This window comes from Globicephala melas, chromosome X, assembly GCF_963455315.2.
Source record: "Globicephala melas chromosome X, mGloMel1.2, whole genome shotgun sequence".
Lineage (NCBI taxonomy): Eukaryota > Metazoa > Chordata > Mammalia > Artiodactyla > Delphinidae > Globicephala > Globicephala melas.
The window spans coordinates 80,676,417-80,695,252 of record NC_083335.1 but is presented as its reverse complement, the minus strand read 5'-3'; the positions used below and the strand labels follow the sequence as shown (position 1 = coordinate 80,695,252).

At 52.4% G+C, this 18,836-nt stretch overlaps 1 protein-coding gene across 2 annotated transcripts in view; it reads right to left on the bottom strand.

The window, feature by feature from the left end:
* FGD1 (FYVE, RhoGEF and PH domain containing 1) overlaps positions 1-15,249 on the bottom strand; it is a 35,636-nt gene extending 20,387 nt beyond the window's left edge. Inside the window, exons 1-2 of one of the 2 annotated variants that reach the window (XM_060291899.1) lie at positions 14,844-15,249; positions 13,214-13,264 (exon numbers count right to left, since the gene is read on the bottom strand). In XM_060291899.1, coding sequence (XP_060147882.1) covers positions 13,214-13,264; positions 14,844-15,150 — 358 coding nt within the window. In that variant the 5' untranslated portion in view covers positions 15,151-15,249. The remainder of the gene's footprint in view (positions 1-13,213; positions 13,265-14,843) is intronic. The other variant, XM_030850123.2, reaches the window with a different exon arrangement.
* Positions 15,250-18,836: the final 3,587 nt, after the last annotated feature.

Genomic DNA, 18,836 nt, shown 5'->3' with positions numbered 1-18,836 from the left:
AAGCCTGGTCACACATAGTCACAAAGACCCACAGTCACAACTTCACATATTATCACACAGCCTCACGGTATCACATGCACCAGCAAACGTGGCCATGCACAGTCACAAAGATGCAAGTCACACAGTGACAAATCTACAATTTCACACACAGCCTCATACAACAATCACCCAACCACTTACCATCATATACCCACTTACATACTCTTCAAATATGGTTCCACCGAGTCACAAAGATATACAGTGCCATTTATCCTGTACCTCACAATTGCAGGGCCACAGGGTGTCATAAACAGGATATGGTGTTGCAGGTTCACACACCTGCAAACGGTTCACACATTGACAAGACTATAGCCACACAGGGTCATTATACCATGTCAGACACAACCTTGCACAGTGGCAAAACAGCACAAAGTCACATGCCAGCATGTACCCAGAAACACAGACACACAATCACAGACACATGGCATAATTTACTATGTCATACTCATGAAACAAACATGTCCATGGAGTCCCTGGGTCTTAGGGGCTCAGGTATACACACCCACATGACACTTGCCTCGTGGTCTAAATAGTCATGGTTTCACATGCGGCCTCTGTTGCAAAAACATACAGCTACAACACAAAGATACCCTACCGGGTCACAGGCAGAAAGAACAGCGGGGAATTTTAGCTCTCCCAGTCCTGGAGGGAAGGGAGTAGCCCAACCCACAGGGTTCCAGCAGCTTCCCAGGGTCTCTGACTCCATCCAGGCCACAATCCAGTCGCAAAGGCCCCAGGGGCCTCAGGCCATGGTCCCCTCCTAGCCCTGAAGGAACGAGGTGCCCCAGGCCACAGGCTGAGGCCCCCACCCTCACTCTGTACCTGGCTTTGGGTGCAGTTTCCTTACTTCCTTTCCCACCTGAGCAGGCAGGGCCCTGGCTGGGAGGGAGAAGGTGCTCCTCTCAGCTCAGCTGGGCTGCTTACCCTGCCCTGCTCAGCACATCCTGGCCTGGTCCTGCCCTGTCCTCCCCCTGGGCTTGGGGTTGAGGGGGATGAATCACCTGGAGGGCGGCACATGCAGAGACATAGTTCGAGAGACAATATGGCTAGAGAAAGTGAGACACAGAGAGCAGCTGAAAGGACCAGAGATCCAGAGAGCAAAGCCAGGCACCCCACCGTGCAGAGACCCCTCTCAGGGTTACACACATAGGTGCCAGGGTCCCAGGTGCCCCTTGTCTGCCTCCTTGGGCCTGGAGGCGCCCACCTGGCCCTGTCTCCACAGCTCAAAGCAGGCAGGCCTCCCTGGGCAAGCCCTCCCACCCAGTCGGTACAGGGCAGTGGGGCCCCTAGTTGGGGCCTCTCCCTCTCTCCACTGCTTGTCCCAGGGATAGGGTGACCATGCCACCCTCTGTGGCCTTGCTCTGGCCCACTCTCTGCTCCCTCCTCACCCACCTCACCTGGGAGCGCACAGATGGGCCTGCCCCTCCTTTCTCTCTGCCTCCTTGCAGGCAGCCATGCAGAATGGGATTCAAATATTCGGGGACATCCTGGATTCCCAGGTGAGAGGGGCAGGGACTGTCAGCCCAGTTTCTAATGAAGAGATGAAGGCAGCGAGAGGGGCAGTGACTTGCCCGAGGTCACACAGCAAGTCAGTGACAGACTTGTAGCAGACTGATCTGAGACTGGATTTCTTAACCCTGCTCTCCAAGAGGAAGCTCGGAAAGAGGGGAATCTAGAGGGGCAGAGGTGCGCGTCAGTGCTTCCGAAAGTCATGAGCTAGTGCGGCTAGTAAGAGCAACACCCCCAAGCCTGCCCACAGATTATGACAACAGGGCTTCAGTTCAGGAGCCTAGGCCTGGCCAAGAACCAGGCAGGGCTCCACTGAGGGAAGAAGATTCAAGATCCATCTCTCTCCTATTGCAGGGCTCCCCCTCCCTGTCCCTCTGCCTACATTTCCCTGTTTCCTCCTATGTTTCCCCTTAGTGGCCCCCTTGGCCCCAGGTCTTGCTCCCTTCGGGTGGCTAGATGGACCTCCAGCTCAGGTCATGCCACTTATCTGCGCAAGAACCTTCCATGACTCCCCATTGCCCATGGGGAAAATAGAAGCTTCCCAGCTGGTTCTTTATGGCCCCTCAAGACCCTGCTAAACTCCCTGGCTTCCTTCAGCTTAGTTTAGTTGCCCCAATACTTCTGAGCTCTGCTCTGAGCCTGGTAGATTCTGTGCTGGGGGAGTTGAAAATCCTATCTCTGCCCTCAGGGAGCTCTGAAGGGAGGTCCTTCCCCTCCCCTAGATATCACAGCCCTTCCCACTTCCCTATCCCATCCCCACACCCCTTAAGTCCTGCATTGATTTTCTCCAGTCCATTTTTTTACATTTAATTTAATTTTTTTGGCCAAGCTGCTCCGCATGTAGGATCTTAGTTCCCCGACCAGGGATGGAACTTGCGCCCCTGGCAGTGGAAGTGTGGAGTCTTAACCACTGGACCACCAGGGAAGTCCTCCAGTCCATTTTTTATGGTTGATAATCCACAACATTCTCTCTTACACATGCACGTACATCGACACTCACACCCACACACCTGACAAGGTCTTCCACCAGCACTGCCCCCTTGACCACTGGCATTAGAACAGAGGCCACAAAGGGCATCTCCCTCCCTGCCACGAAAGTCACACCACCAAATGCTTCCAATGCAGGGGGCACGGGTTCGATCCCTGGTCTGGGGTGGGGGTGGAGAAAACCGCAAAGACCTGGTGAGAACCACAAAGCTGCTCACACATCCACATGCAACACGCTTGGCACAGGGTGTGTACACACAGCCATACTCAGGCGTCTCTTGTCACTGATGGGAAACACGCCCTGGGCACCCCAGGATGCCTGGGTGTGGCCCTGGCTCTGCTGTGGGCGTGGGGTGCGCCCTCTGACAGGCCCCTCAGCAGGCCGAAGGTCAATCTTGATCCTGACCCTGAGGGAGCTCCCAATCTCAAAGACAAGAAACTCTCATTCAGGAAAAGCTAAGTGCGGCTCAGGAAGTGCAAAGGGGTCAGCCTGTCGGGACTGGGAAGCTCAGGGGAGGGAGAGGCCAGGGACAGGATGGCCAGATAAAATACAGGATGCTCAGTTATGTTTGACTTTCAGATAAGCAATGAATAATTTCTTAGTATAAGCATGCCTCATGCATACTAAAAATGTATTATGCTATACTAAAAATTTTTTGTTGTACATCTGAAATTCAAATCTAACTGTACTTTTTTGGGGGTGAACTCCAGAAGCCCTAGTCAAGAAGGGATTCTAGTGAATGAGGTGGAGCCAGGCCTCCGAGGTGGCACCAGGCAAGCTGTGGGCTCTACCCAATTTCCCTGCAATGGGCACCTGAATGCTTATGACAGTGACATTATTTCAGGGATCACCTTGAATCTGGTCTTATTTATTAAAAAAACAAAGTCAATAATTAAAAACCTGTGGTACTTGACCATTCCAAAGAAGGGTGGCATGATCACATTCACTGACCAGACTGCATGGGTTAAGGTGTTGTGAAGCCTTCACTAGGAACATCTGGCTCAGGAGTAACACAGACCTCAGTTAAATCCCAACACCCTCACTTACTAGCTGTGTGACCCTGGGCAAGCCTCTCCATCTATCTGAGCCTCAGTTTCCTTGTGTGGAAAATAGGATAATAATCACAGCTCCCTGGTTTTGAGGAGTCCATGAGACAAAGAAGGGAAAGAGCATAGTGCTCCCCCACCCACAGAGCAATGTGGCTTGAACTTGAAAGCCAACAGAACCGCACATCCACAAAGACACAAAACTATGCACACAGATACATAAACCCACAGACCACAGGCTGCAACCCAACACAAAGCTATCAACACACTGAGAAACGTGTGCAAACCCAGCCAGAGATGGACACAGAATCCAGCCCCACTCTCCTTGGCAGCTTCTCAGATCAGGGCGGGATTCCTACTAGAGGCGGAATGGCAGAGAAAAGACAATGGTACCCCATCCCCCATTCAAATTCAGTTCAAATATAGAAACCAAACAAAACCACAAAATAAGTGTCAAGAAGTATAACAGAGTTTGGAATTTTCCCATGACAACTTACTGTTAGTGAAATAGCAAACTCATTCCAAAAATTGTTTCTGGTAGCTTCATGCCCCTGCCTGGCAGGTGCCCTTGAGCATGTGCTTCTGAGCTTACTGGCAGAGTAGGTCTACCATCTAGCTGAGTTTGAGGACAATGACTTTACCACTGGAACTGGACCCTTACCTCTTTCCGAGAATTTCAGCTCCCAGCTCTCCCCATCCCTGGCCAGCAGCACCCCCTCTCCCTTCTCCCAGCTTTAGCCTTGGCTTAATCTCAAGACAGCTAATAGGACCCCAGACTGGACCTCAGCCACTAACGCCCTGGTGACATGGGGAATCGCTTCACAACTCTGGACCCCGATTTCCCCCATCTGCAAAATGGGGAGAATATGTGTGTGCTTCTCATTGTGAGGAACTGGTGAGATGCTATTGTGGGCAGAAGCCAGCCCTAGCACTCAGGCCTCCAGACCCCCAGTGCATGGTTCTCCCAGCAGCCCTCAGCCTCCAGGCTGAGAGGTAGGCCCCTAGGACAGTTGAATTCCTGGGGGTGGGGTGGGGTGGGGAAAAGGAGCAGAGGGAGTGGAGAAGAAAGAACAACAAATAAGAAAGTGTCCTTTGGGCAGCCAGCTCCGTGGGGGGGCTGGGGGGGGAAGGGAAGTCCCTTAGCTTGAGAAAAAAGCAGAGGATAAAGGTGGAGTAGCTGCCCCACCTCTTCCCACCTGCCCCTTGAATGTGAGGTCCAGCCCAGCTGCCCTGCTCCACCTTTGCAGCCAAACTTGCTTGGCCTGGCAGATGTTCTTTCTGAAAATTTAAACACAAAGCTCTGTCAAGAATGAGAAATGCAGGGGGAGCTGTCTATAGGAACCCTGTGGCTAGCCTGAAGATCCCTTCCTTGAAGTGGACTGGTCTTATGAACATAAGGACTCTGCAGAAAAATGGAGGCACCTTTTGCAGAGTGAAGGCATTTTTGGAAAGTGGGAGCCATTCTGGCAAGTAAGGAGCTTCCTAGAATGTTCCCTCTTGAAAACTGGAGAAACTTTCTGTAAAATGAAGGTCTTTTGGATAAAAAGAAGGCTCCTTCTGCAAAGGGAAAGTTTCTGCAATATGGAGGCGCTTTCTTCAAAGTGGAGGGACATTCTGTAAAGTGAGGAGAGTTCTATAAAGACCCTTTTGTAAAATGGATGATGTCTGTAAATGAAGGACCCTTTGACAAAATACAAGACTGTTCTGTAAAACGGAGGAACTCTTTTGTAAAATGAGGCTCCTATGTAAAGTGAAGAACATTTTTGTGAAGTGTGGACCCTTGTGTAAAGTGAGGACCTTTTTGTAAAATGAGACAGTATAATGCAATAGGGGATGGTGAAGACGGGGGTAAACTGGAGAGCGCATGTCTCACTTAAAGTAGGGATGGCAGCTTCTCCCCTCTATCTAATTGTCTATCTATCTAATTGCAGTAATGGGGGCCCTGCATTTTCAGGTCTTCCAATATTTCAAGAGAATCAGAAATCCAGGCTTTTATGTGAAATCCCCTAATTTTAAAAACAGTGAGTAGGCCACATGAAACTTTTGAGTCAAATTAAACTTGTGGGCCACCAGTTTGCAACTTGCAATACCTGAGTTAGATGGTCCTTAAGGTCCCTTCCACCTCTGCCATTTACCTCCTGCTCTATCTGATGTGCTCTGGCCCTAGGGCAGCAGCTTTGGAGTCCCTCCTCTACCCCCTGGAAGGGCCCAGTCTCTTCTGGGCCTGAGCACTCTCAGGGAGCTCGCTCATGCAATACTTGTCAGCAGTTCCGTGAACTGGAATCTGCCTTTCGTTCTGTCTGGTCTTCTGCCTTGTGCAGGATGCCTGGTGAAAAAAGCAGGAGACTGCAAGAACTTTTAGAACTCTCTGGAACTCAAGGTGTTCAGTTTTTTGTGGAGGATATAAGGTATGAGGATTCAACTGTTTGTTGAGCTCCTACTCTGCACCAGGCATTTTGTTGATGCTTTCCTGCAGGGCATCCTCCTAACAACCCTGTATGCTATTAGCTCCATTTTACAGATGAGGAAACTGAGGCACAGAGAAACAAAATAACTTGCCTGAGGATACACAGCTAGAAGTGGTTGAACTGAGACTGGATCCCAAGTGTGTCTGTGTCCAGAGTCACAGAGCACATCCTCAGTCAATGTTTGCTGAATTGCGAAAGAAATCACATTGGGGGCGGTGGGGGGGAGGTCAGAGAACTTTCTAAAGGAAATGGTTTTTGAGTTTGGCCATCCAGGTTGTTTTTTCAGGTGTAGATAGACTGGGCACAGTCCTGCAGGCAAGGGAAGAAAAGTGAGCAACGGTGTGGATACTAGGGGTGGGGAGGTGAAGAGTGTGTTTGAAGGGCACAGTGACCAGGGTCTTGGGTTTGTAAGAACAGGAGGAAGGGGCAGAAAAAGCCAAAAGACAGGCAGGCACCCTCCTTCTCCACCAACCACTACCACCAAGATACAGACCCATAGGGGCCATGCAGAGGCAGGCACTGGCACAGAAACACACACACACACACACACACACACACAGAGTCTACATACAGAGACACACACGCAGAAACATCTGGAAATGCCCCAGGGGCTTAGAGCCAAGGTGTCATAACACAGGAACACATAACATATACAGACCCAAAGACACACATAGACACACATGGATATATAATGACACACACTCAAACATACACATGGATATACAGAAACAAGAACATTAAGATATACACAAAACAGACCCATGGGGACAAAGACAGCGAGGCAGCCAGGCACATGTGCACGCATGCGCACGTACACACACACACACACACACACACACACACACACAGCCACATGGGAGCACAGACAGCCCATCTCTCTTCCAGTTGCTTGATTGCTGTTGAGAGCCTGGCCACCTCCTCCCAGCATCTCTGGACCTGAGGCCAGAGAAGGCTGGGGGTGGTAGCTCCACCCCCAGGGAGGGGCTGGGGACTTCAGAGGACAGGAAGGGAAGGGAGTGGAGCTGCAGCTGGGAGCACTGGGGGCAGTAATTACCCAGTGCTGGGGCTGCCACGCTGGCTGTGATTTCCCTCCTCCTGAGGACAAAGCCGCTAGGGGATGGCCCCTCTGACCCCTGCTGTGTGTGACCCCAGAGCCCCCAACACCCACCCCTCCCCCCTCCCCCTGCCCCCACACCGAGGCCTGGTCAAAACTGAGAGTTGGCAACACAGAAAGATCATGACGGAAAAGGACCGAGAGAGACTGAGACAAAAACAAGGAGAAAGAAGACAGGAAAACTACAGAGACCCAGAAAATCGGACAGCTAGAGAGGGAGACAGGAAAAAATGGGCGGGGGCGAGTCAGAAGGGAGACAGAGACAGTGAGGGATGCAGGCCCAAAGAGGCAAGGGGACAAAAAGAGCAGACCAGGGCCACTTGTTGAACATGGCTACAATGTGCCATGCCCAGTGCTCTGTTCTACCTGTGGCATTTAATCCTAACAACCCTAGGAGGTGGGGATGCTAACCCCATTTTGTAGATGAGAAAACCGACGCTCAGAGGGGTGAGGTGATTCGCTCAGGATCACATGAAACTAGAAAGTGGCAGAGCTGGGTCTGGGGGGCTCTCACCACTGCCTGCCCCTGACAGGGACATGGGGCCCAAACAGAGATCCCTGAAGGAATTCTCCAGAGACAGAAGCTGTCAGGGAGATCTGGAGACTTGGAGCCCCTAAGAGATGCAGAATGAAAGAGCCCAGCACCTTCCCTGCCCCCTCCCCTGCGCCCCGGGTGGGGGAGGGGGCCGCAGCTACACCTGGAACGCATTAGGCTGGGAGGCCCCGCCTGGGGAGCAGGGAAGAAGCTGGAGAGGGGGGCAGAGAAGGTGAAGGTGAAGTTGAAGGCAGCGGCGTGGGCGGCGGCGAGGGCCTAGCAGGCCCAGGCAGAAGGGCTTCTATGCCAGCTTCAGCTCCTTGGGGCCAGCGCTGCCAGTCCTGCCTTTCCCGCTTTCTACAGGCGCCTTCCCTCCCTGACTTAACCCCTTCTCTGCACGGGCCACGGGGAGGTGCTGCGGAGCGCTGAAAGCCTCCAGCAACGGGAAAAGCCTTCAGTTCCCTCTCTGGGCCTCAGCCACACACCTGTGCCCCTCACCCTCCTGTCCTTAGTCTGGGGCCCAGATGGACACAATTGACGCCTACTGGGCACTGACCCTTTTTCAAGCTCCTCAGACTCAGTGCATCTTAAAACCCAGCTCTATCCCAGCCCCTAGTGGCTCTTCCTCCTGTTTCCCCACCCCAGGAATGGCACCTCCAGCCACCCAGTTCCCTAAGCCAGAGGCTGGGCTTTCTCCACGACTCCCCCTGCTCCCTTAACTCACACATCCAGCCAGACCCCAAGTCCTACAGACTCAAATTCTTAGGAGGGCAGGAATCCATAGACTATTTTTCCCACTCCAGCCTCCTAACGGGTCTTCCTCCCATCCTCAGGGCCCTCTACAAGGTATTCTCCACACCACAACCAGGTTATGAAAATACAATCCCCTTCAATTTCTGTAGCCCAGTGAAGGGCTCCCCTTGCCTCGGGGGTAAACTCCAAACTCCTGAGCTTAGGGACAAGTAAGGCCCAGCCTGAAAACACTTCCCCACACCCACCCCCACCCCCACCCTCCAGTCACAAAGGCCTCTTGTCTGTTCCTCGAAAGTGCTCTCCTCTGCCTGGGGCTTTGGCACATGTCATTCTCGTGGGCCTGAACAGCTTTTCTGCTTTTCCTTACCTCTGGACTATTTATCCATGGGATCTCAGCTCAAGTGTCCTCTTTTCCCTGCCTGCCCCCTCCTCATCTGTTCCTTCAGCATCTGTGCTTGGAATTACCTGTCATGTATGTCTTCCCTGCTAGAAAGGAGCTCCAGGAGGACAGGGACTGAGCCTGCCTTTTGTTGCCCACCCAGCAATTCACACAGGGCCAAGCACAAAGTAGGTACTCAATAAACATTTGTTAAATGAAGAAATGTCCTCCTTCTTCCCCTCTTGCACTCTCCCTTATCTGCTCACCAAGTACTTAAGGATGCCCTACTATATGCCAGACAAATGCGATGAACAGGTCCTTGATGTTACAAATGGGGAAACGAAGGCCTTGAGGTGGGAAGGGAAGCCTGAGGGCACAGTGAACCAAGGGCAGAGTCAGGAGTGCAGAGGTGCCTTCTGCTATTGCCCTCATCCTTGTCTCCAGCCCTCTGTGTTTTGAGGTACCTTTTGGAGGTGTGATGCCTTCCAGGTCGAAGGAACTGGGTACTGGAGCCTGGAGAGGCTGGACTCACTGCTGCAAGGATGTCTGCTCTCTCCAGATGAGGGCACTTAACACTTCTGGGCTGGGCAACGGCAGAGTGTACTTCCTGTCCTCATTCCAGACAGGTCTTAGCCCCACCCAGCCAGCATCTGGCCAGCTCCACATCTGCCTAAGGCATTTAGCTAACTGGTCCCCAGAATACCATGGCTGGCATCTGTCTGGAGCACTGGTAGCTGCCGCTCACCCTTGAAGGAGCAAGTAGCCCCAGCCAGGCTGTCCCCTAGGGGCAGAGGCACGTGAAAGGGCCGAGGAATGGGGGTGCCAACCATCTGCAGCTGGAAACTTCAATTCTTTTAGTCCTGTCTGGAGAAGTCCTTTTTGCAGCTACCCAGTCTTTACACTTTGCTGTGTTTGTTTGGGAGGCCCCAGCTGACTAGAAACCAAATCAGGGTCTTTTCCCAGACACTCCCCTGGAATCTCAAACTGCTGCTCTCCAAAAATCACCAGCAGAGCCCACCACTCCCTCCTGTCAAGAGTCCCCTCTTCTCCTTTCCATGAGCAACCTCCCTCTATGGTCTCTCAGGATGCCCTCAACAGGGAAAACATGGAAGGAGCCACAGGAATTTACTTCACCAATGTTTGATTTGCTTTTCAGTACTCCCTCCGTTCTTTGCAGCAGCCACTACCCTGGGTATATGTGAAATGGGTCTCAGCTTTATGCAAATATACTTTAAAAACTGCTCCTCCCCCCACCCCACCCCCAAATGACATTTCTAAGGCAAAGTTTGGGTGACTCTGCTGACCTCACTATCTGACCTCACTATCTATGTCTTCAAGGATGGGACTGGGGCTTCCTTGGTGGTGCAGTGGTTAAGAATCCACCTGCCAATGCAGGGGACACGGGTTCGAGCCCTGGTCCAGGAAGATCCCACATGCCGCAGAGCAACTGAGCCCGTGAGCCACAACTACTGAGGCTGCACTCTACAGTCCGTGAGCCACAACTACTGAGCCGGCGAGCCACAACTCCTGAAGCCCACACGCCCTAGAGCCCGTGCTCTGCAGCAAGAGAAGCCCGCGCACCACAACGAAGAGTAGCCCCTGCTCGCCACCCGGATGCCCCCCCAGGCCTCTCAAATGCAACAGGTTTCAAACGTACATCAGTATCTCCCCCCAAACCTGCTCCTTCTCTTGCAAGTAGGTGGCCCCACCAGCATCCACCAGGTCACCATAGTTGGTTTCAGAAAACAACCCAGACTCATCCTGGACTTTTCCTTCTTCCTCGGCCTCTACATCCAAGACACCACCAAGATCTGTCCATGTTAGCACCAAAATATCTCTCAGATCTTACCTTCCTCACCTGCCATCACTCTAACCCAAGCTACTATCACCTATGGCTGGGATGACTGTGACCCCTACCTGCCGGTCTCTGACTCCACTCTTGTGCCCCTACCATCCACTCTCCACATACAGCCGTGGGGATTTCTCAAACACCCATATCTGAGCACATCATTCCCCTTCAAAGGTTCCCCTTTGCCCTCAGGATAAAGTCCCTTCACCAGCCTTATCTCTCTACTTCTCCCAATACCAGCCCCTATCCGAGGATGCCTCATGTCTCAGTGCCTTTGCTCCCACTGAACTTCCTACCTGAACTGCTATGTTCCTCCTAGCTCTGCAAACCTTGCTGGCACCCCTCTAGAGCCCTTCCTTTGGGCCATGCCCTGTGCTGAGTGCTGCTGATGCCAGCGTTTCCTCTGCCTAGAGTCCCAGAACTGTAACTGCCTTCCAGCTTAAATTGCCAAATGGCAGCCATACATAAGAGCTAGGCATAAAGGGTAAACTGAGGCTGCCAGTGTTTGTGCGTATGTGGGTGAGAGGTTGACTCACTCCCTTTAGCTTAGATCCCATGCCTCCCTTCAGGGTTGGGAGTTATGGTGGGAGGCCCACACAAGGCCCTGGGGAGAGGGCCTCAGAGTGGAGGCTGATGTGGTATCCTAATGATGCTACTCACTGTAGGACCGCAGCTAAACTGCCTCTCAGAGTCTCCACTGTCCCAGCTCAAGGATGGTTCCCACTCTAGGCTATACATCAGAATCACCTGAGGAGCTTTCAAAATAGATTCCTGGGTTGCAACCCTAAGATCCTGGAGCTTTGAGGTAGAGTCTGGGAATCACATTTATTTTTTCAAAGTCAACAAGGGGGATTCTGATGTTCATCCAGTATAGGAAACCCAGGGCCAGACGGTGACTAGGGGCCTTTCCAGCTCCAATTCTTACTCTAAGAGTGTCAGATGATGGCCCAGGCTCCAAATCAGAAGGAGCCAGCCCCTCTTGCTGCCCCCCTCAACAGGCTGAGTCCTTCCACTACCCACGAAAAGGCTTTAACACCAGGTGCAACTCCTTTGACTGAGCTAGGGTCAAGTCCCAAGCTATCCCCCAATCAGCATCTGGAAAGATATTCCCAAAGCTGAGGAAGAGAGCAGGGCTTCCCCCAAATCTCTATGAGCAAACCTACACTTGGGAACTCCTTTCTGACTCTCTCAAAGCCCTCTCTGGTATCTCAGAGTTTAGTTATCTCAGTAACCCAATAAGGCCTTAGGTTTTATCAAACCGGGAAATGGGCATAAAAACAATCAACCAACCCCCCACTAGGAATCAGGGTAACTAAAAGAGAAAGCACTTTGAAGCAATTCAAAGCTTTTACATGGATAAGATATATTATTTTAAAAACCATCCCCCCCACCAGGATGGGCCACTGCCCCTAAGGATGGTGATTCTATAAAGGCCTCAGCAGTCTGAGGGAGGAAGCGGGGAGGCACACGGAAATCTTAACATGTGGACTAAAATGTTTCAATCCTTTAATTGACACTCTCTCTCTCTCTCTCTCTCTCTCTCTCTCTCTCTCTCTCACACACACACACACACACACCCTGCAACTACCAACCCTGTCCTCTTTGGGCCAATTATAGGCAAGTCCTGTGGAGAGAGAAGCAAGTCACTTGTGCCTACCCCTGGGCTGGCTGGGCAGTGGGGGTGGCGGGCTCTCACGCCCCATGCTGCTGTGAATCACATGGCCCAGCGCTTGTCTTGCCAGGGCCTGAGTAATTCCTCCGCCTCTTCTTCAGAAGGTTTTTCTCTTATTTTTTTTAAAATTTTATTTCATTCTGCAGGCTTTGCAACCAGTATCTCATAGACTTCTCATGGCATTCTCTAGATGAGGAAATTGAGGCTCAGAGAAGGGAAGTCACTCACCCAGGGTTCCACAGTGAGTCAGTTAGGAATGGTTAGATGGGAGGCCAGGTCCTTCCCTGACACCCTTCTTATTCCCACTCCTCAACTTGAAGTGAAAGAAAGAAAAAGACACCCACCAATTCGAGAGGCAGGGACTTCATTGGGAAAAAGGATCGTAGGAACTTTGTGCTGCTTTTTGGGGGGAGGAGGGGAGTGGTTCAGGATGGGTATTTTGATTGTAATTTGGAAGGACTGATGGAATAGAAAGAATCACTGCTGTGTATTGATCAGAGGCCAGAGACCAGGGGCCTAGATGCTGCCCAGCTACTGACTCCCATACCAAGAGTATCTGGAGGGCAGGAGCTCAGTTGTCCTTCTCTTAGACAATGGTTACTGAGGGCCTACTATGTGATCCCTTCTTATCTGTTCAGGCATTTGTTCAAGGATTTATTGAGCTAGGCACTATGCTAGTTGCTGGGGATACAACGGTGAACAAAACAGATATAATCCCCTTGCCCTCACGGAGCTCATATTCTAGTTGAGGAAGACAGGCAATAAATAAGTAGACACATAGAATAAGATAACTGCATATGTACTAAGCACAAGGATGGAAGTGCAGTGGCAATTTCGATGGAGACCCACAAGGGCTCCTACCTAAAGTGATCAGGGAAGGTCTCTCAGAGGAGGTGACATCTGAGCTGAGACCTGAAAGATAAGAAACAAGCCAGGTAGAGAGCAGGGGGAAGAGCTGCCAGGCAGAGGGGAAAGCAGATGCAAAAGCCCTGAGGTGGGAGTGCTTGTGGCATGTTTTGGGATCTGAAAGAAGGTGCTGCAGTAAAGTGGGTGAGTAACCTGCTCCACACAGTGTCTGTCAAGGGGAGTTTGGAAAGTCAGCAAGAGCAACATGCAGGGCAGGGCGTTAAAGGCCTGTTGTCAGCTGGTTATCTCCAGCCCACACTGAGGGAGCCCCTGAGAACTCCCAGAGGTTCCACAACTAGCCCAAGGTCACAAGAGCAGCAAGGGGCACATGTTGCCCATACTTTTATGCTTTACTAATGCTACCTGGTACTGGGCCACAGTCCCCCCAAACCTGAGAAGCCTGGGATGTGGACCCTGGGAGGTCCCAGAGGCTCAACAGCTACTTCAAGTGTTGCCCAGGGGAAGGTACTGCTCTTCCTCCATGGCTCCCGGGCTCAGGTCCACATGGGATGTCCCCAGATGGGGGAGGCCCTGCTGGACTCCTCAGACACTCAGTTCTGTGCAGTGCAAAGGTCTCTCCAGGCAGTGGCCTGTGGCCCCAGCCTGACCTAGAGCTGCTCCACCTCTGCAAATCCAAGTTCAAGCATCCTGACTTCGCCTCACAAACAACCTTATTAAAGCCCTGCACCTCTGCAGCTCTGCTACAACTGGCTTCTGCCTCCCCCCATCACCACCTTTCTGCTGTCTCCCTACCTACCAGTCCCTCCAGCCCTTCCCTCCAACTTGACCCCCAAGGCCCACCTCTTCCACCTTTGTCTCTCATCAGCACCTTCTACTCCCTCCTTCCCTTGTCCTCCTGCCACATACACCTGGCAAAACCCCAACCTTGGATCAATCCACCATCCCTCTTTTTTTTTTTCCACTCATACTCCAGAGCTGCCGAACAGTACAGGAGAAAATCACATAAGCAGAAAGCTTGGCTTTACTTTCATGGTCTCCAACCTCAGTTTGGGAAGCAGAAAGACCATAGACTTTGGACTCAAACAGATCTGGTTTGGAATCCTGTCTCTATACTAGCTGTGTAACCTTGGGCAAGTTACTTAATTTCTTTGAGCCTCAGTTTCCTCCCGTACAAAATGGGTCTAATGATACTTACTTCACAGGAGGCTCCTGAAGATGAAATGAAAACCCATGTAAAGCACCCAGTGCCTGGCACAATGTAGGCGCTTGGCAAATGGGAGACTCGTTCTTTTCTCCCATTCCCCCAAACAAACCCCCTTTTTACTGCCTTGCAATCCAGCCCCTTTTTCTTAGAGTGCTCCCTCTCCCATTAGCCTCAGCAGATAGAAGAGAAGAGGGTCGGAAGGATTGAGGGGGCACAGGGGACAGAGAGGAGGCGGGAGGTGGGGGCCGGGATTGAAAGAATTAGACGAAGGCCGAGGAGCGAGGGAAGGGGTTGCGGGTTGAGAAGAGACGAAGGGCTGGGGTGAGCGGGCCGGCCCAGAGGTGGGGCTTAAAGGGCCCGAGAACAAGAACCCGCTCCCAGGCCCATGGCTCGGGCTCCCATGCTTTCTCGATCACTCACCAGGCCGGGGTTGCGAGCCCTCCAGGTGGTAGGAGAAGCGCAGGGCCCGGTGGTGCTGTGGACTGGGGCCGCAGGGCAAGACCCGGGGGCCTGGAGCGACGCCCAGACTGGCGTCCGAGGGTCCGGCAAACTGGGGATCCAAGAGGCTTCCGAGAGCCGAGCCTGATCCCCTGGGCACCGGCAGTGCAGGCTCCGAGGCTCCAGGGTCCGAGTCGGCATAGGCCGGTGGCGCGGCGCTGGGGGAGTTCGCGGTTGGGTGTTCGGGCTCGGAAGGCCCAGCGCCCCCCGGGGCTCGGTGGCCGTGCATGGTCCGGGCCTGGGCGCGGGGCCCGGGCTCCCCGCTTGGCTCCAGCTCCTGGGGCGTAGGCGCGGGCGGAGGAGGCCCGGCGCCCGGCGGAGCAGCGGCCTCAGGCTCGGGGGGCGGGGCTGCGGGCTCAGCCCCACTGCGGAGACTCGAGCCCCCGGCCCGGGCCCGGGCCAGCAGCCGTGGCAGCGGTGGCAGTACCAGCAGCAGCCGCGGCCACCGCCGCTGCGGTGCCAGGCATCGCCGGCCCGGGCCCCGCGCTGGGAGTGGGCTCGGCGGGGCTGGGGGCCCGCTGGGGAGCGCTGTCTATGCGGCAGCGGCTGGGTGAGGGTCGGGGGGTAGCGCTCGGCGCGGGCTCTCTCGTGAGAGGCGAGCCACTTCCGTAGCCCCGGGGCGAGCGGCCGGTCTGTTCCGAGTGCGTGTTCTCTTCTTTCTCCCCAGATGGGAATCGATCTGGGCTCTCCTGGCTGGTCGGAAAAGGTTCTTCCTCCCGCCGCAGCGGAGGCTGGGGGGCGGAGGGGAGGAGAGGAGAGGGAAGGGGAGGGAGGGAGGAGAGGATGGCGGTGGCGGGGGGCGCGTGTATGCGCCGCGCGCTCGGGCTGGGGGTTTCCCCCTCAGCCAATGCCTCCCGACGATGCTCCAGCGGCGGGGGCAGGGGCACAGCCTGGGCCCGGCTCTGCCGTCCTCCCCAGCCTTGGCCTGGGTCTCCGCGGCGGCAGGCGGGAAGGAGCCCGGGGAAGGGGGGGTGGGGAGGCGGGAGCAGTCGCTGAGGCAGCCGCAGCCACAGCGGCGCTGGGACCCAGTTGCCCGGGCCCCGCCCCCTCGCCCGGGATTTGCGCCTGGCCACGCCTCCTCACTTCGGCCGGCCTCAATTCTCACTGCGACCGCCTTCAAGGCACTCCTTCTTCTTAAAAATTACCCCTCAGCCTGTCCTCCCCATCTCCCCCTGGTCCCGCTCAGTCAAGTCTACGGGCTCAAACCCCCAAATCTGCCTTTCTGTCACATCTCAGTTCTGCCTCCCTCTGCTCATCGTTCAATCTCTTTTCCAGCAACCTTTCCACATGTTCCAGAGTTTCCCTAGGGCTTGGCTCGTAGGGGACTTGCCTTTGATACTCTTCACGCAGCTCAGACCAGACCTCATGGTTCTTTACTTCGCCACTCTTTGGCCAATAGCCTCAGTTTCCAGGATTGTCGCATCTGCCTGGCAGCATTCCAACCTTGAATCAGTCCAACTGTCCGCCTTTTCCATGCCTGTGCCCAGGCAGCTAAACACTGCTGGAGAAAACTATTCAACCTCACAGATTTGTGCCACTATAAACTCATGGTCCCCAGCTTCTACCAGGCCCTCGGTGCTGACCCACAACCCTACTATGCATTCCCGGACAGCCTTCTCTCTCATGCTCTGCAACAGCCATTTCTAACCTCCCTTCTCCTCAAACCCCTAACTTCTCCATCTGTCCCCTGACCCTCAGCAGATGACCCCACCTACTTCACAGAGTAAACAGAAGTCACCAAAAAGGAAGTTCTTTCCTTCTTGCCACCAAACCTACAGAATCTGTCCCTTGTTCCTTCCCAACAGCATTTAAACATACTCAGGTCTCTTCCATCTAAAAATTACCAAAAAATCTCCCTCTCCAACCACCTCCCTCTCTTCCCTCTATAAACGTCTCAAGAGTCGCCTACACTTAACTGTCTTAATTTTCCCACTTCCCACTTATCTTTCAACCCACTCCAATCTGCCTCTACTATTTGCCTGATACTGCTCTCTTATCAAGGTCTGCCATGGCCCATGTCACTAAATCCAATAGAATCTATTCAGAGGTTATCTTACCTGACTTCTTGGTAGCATTTGGCACTAGTGACCACTTCCTCCTCCTTAAACCACTTCCATGACACCACACTCTCAGTTTTCTCCTGCTTCCTTGGTAACTCCTTTTTACTTTCCAGACTCCTCCTTGTCCAACTCTTAAATGCTGGTGCTCTTTAGGTTTTGGCCTGAGCTCTCTTCTCTCTGCTCTTTCCTATGATTATTACATTCATTCTCATGGTTTCAACTATCATTTCTTTTCTGATGACTCCCAAATTGATACAAGTCCAGGTACTTCTCCTGACCTATGCGTTCAGCGGGTTAATAGACAGATAACTCTACCTGAATACCCTGGAGACACCTAAAGCCTCAGCTTCTCTCCAACTCAAGGTATCCTCCTCCCAGCCTTTTTGTCCTTCTTTGTGCCTTACCTTAGCGAATGACCCTAGTCAAGGCAGAAACCTGAGCTATACCCCTCTTCATTCTCCTCCACTCCCATGCAATCACCAAGTCCTGTCATTTTTATCTCCTGAATATCTCCCAAATTTACGTAGTCTCTTTTATTTCTGCTGCTACTACCCTAATCTAGGCCAGCACCATTTCTAACCTGAATACTGTCACAACCTCCCTGTTTTAGTCTTATTCCCTGGAATCTAGTCTCTTCACTGTAGGCAGTATGATCTTTTGAAAAGGTAAACCAAAATCATATCACTCTCACGTTTAGAATCCTTCAATGAGTCCCCCACTTGCTCTAAAGGAAAACTACCTTCCTCAACAGGCAAAGTCAAGCTGGGCTCTTCATGATTTGACCACCACCAGCCTTTCCAGACTCCATGCTTGAGTCAAAGCTGAAATTATTAGACTGTTCCTTATGTCTAGCTTTGGAGTCTTTGCATATGCTGTTGCATCTGCAAGAAATTCTGTCCACATCTCCCCAGTTCCATTTCATTTGTTCTTCAGATCTCTGCTCATTTGATGAATGCCTTTTGAGCACACACTTTGGGCCAGGCACCACATGAGGCACTACTTATGCAGTGGTGAATAAGACAGACATGAAAAAGATCATGGAAAACAAACTCGGCCCTCAGAATTTCAGTCTGGCGCTGGAGAGGACTTGAGGTAAACAAATACATAATTAAAACATATAAACACACAAAATTACAAATTGTGATAAGGCTATAAAGAGTTGGAACAGGGTGATAGGAAAGAGAATAACAGGTGGGGGCAATTTAGCCTGAGATTCAGGCAAGGCTGATACTTAAGGTGAGTAAAGGAATGGGAGTTAGCCCATGAAGAGTGGAGGCAAAAGTGTCCCAGGCAGAGGCCACAGCAAGTGAGAAGGCCCTGGGAAGAAAGGGAAAGGGTATACTTAGGAACTGCAGGAAGGCCAGTGTGGCTGGAGCATAGTGAGCTGAGGGCAAGAGGTATGGGATGTGAGGTTGAGGAGGTAGGCAGGCAGAAGCCAACTTATGTTGGGCTTTATAGGCCATGGTGAGGAGAATAGATCTTATACTATGAGCAATAAAAAGGTACTGAAGCAGTGCTTTTAAATGTGGGTCAAACTGCAGAAGGTACTGAAATCAACTTGAGAAAATAGAAAATATCAGAACGTATCATAGGATTATGTAGGAAGGGTAAGCATGTCTCAGTTTGCATCATATATGATCATGATGAAATAGTATCTCTTTTGTAGATACTTCCTATCCCCCAAATGCTGAAATACACTACATTGAAAGGTTTTAAGCTTGGAATTGACATGGTATAGTTAATGTTTAAAGAGATTACTTTGGCTGTTGTGGATTGGATTGGAGGTGGACAAGATTAGGAGTCTACTGCAATCAGAGATGACGGTGAGTGGACTAAGGTGGCAGAGGTGGAGATG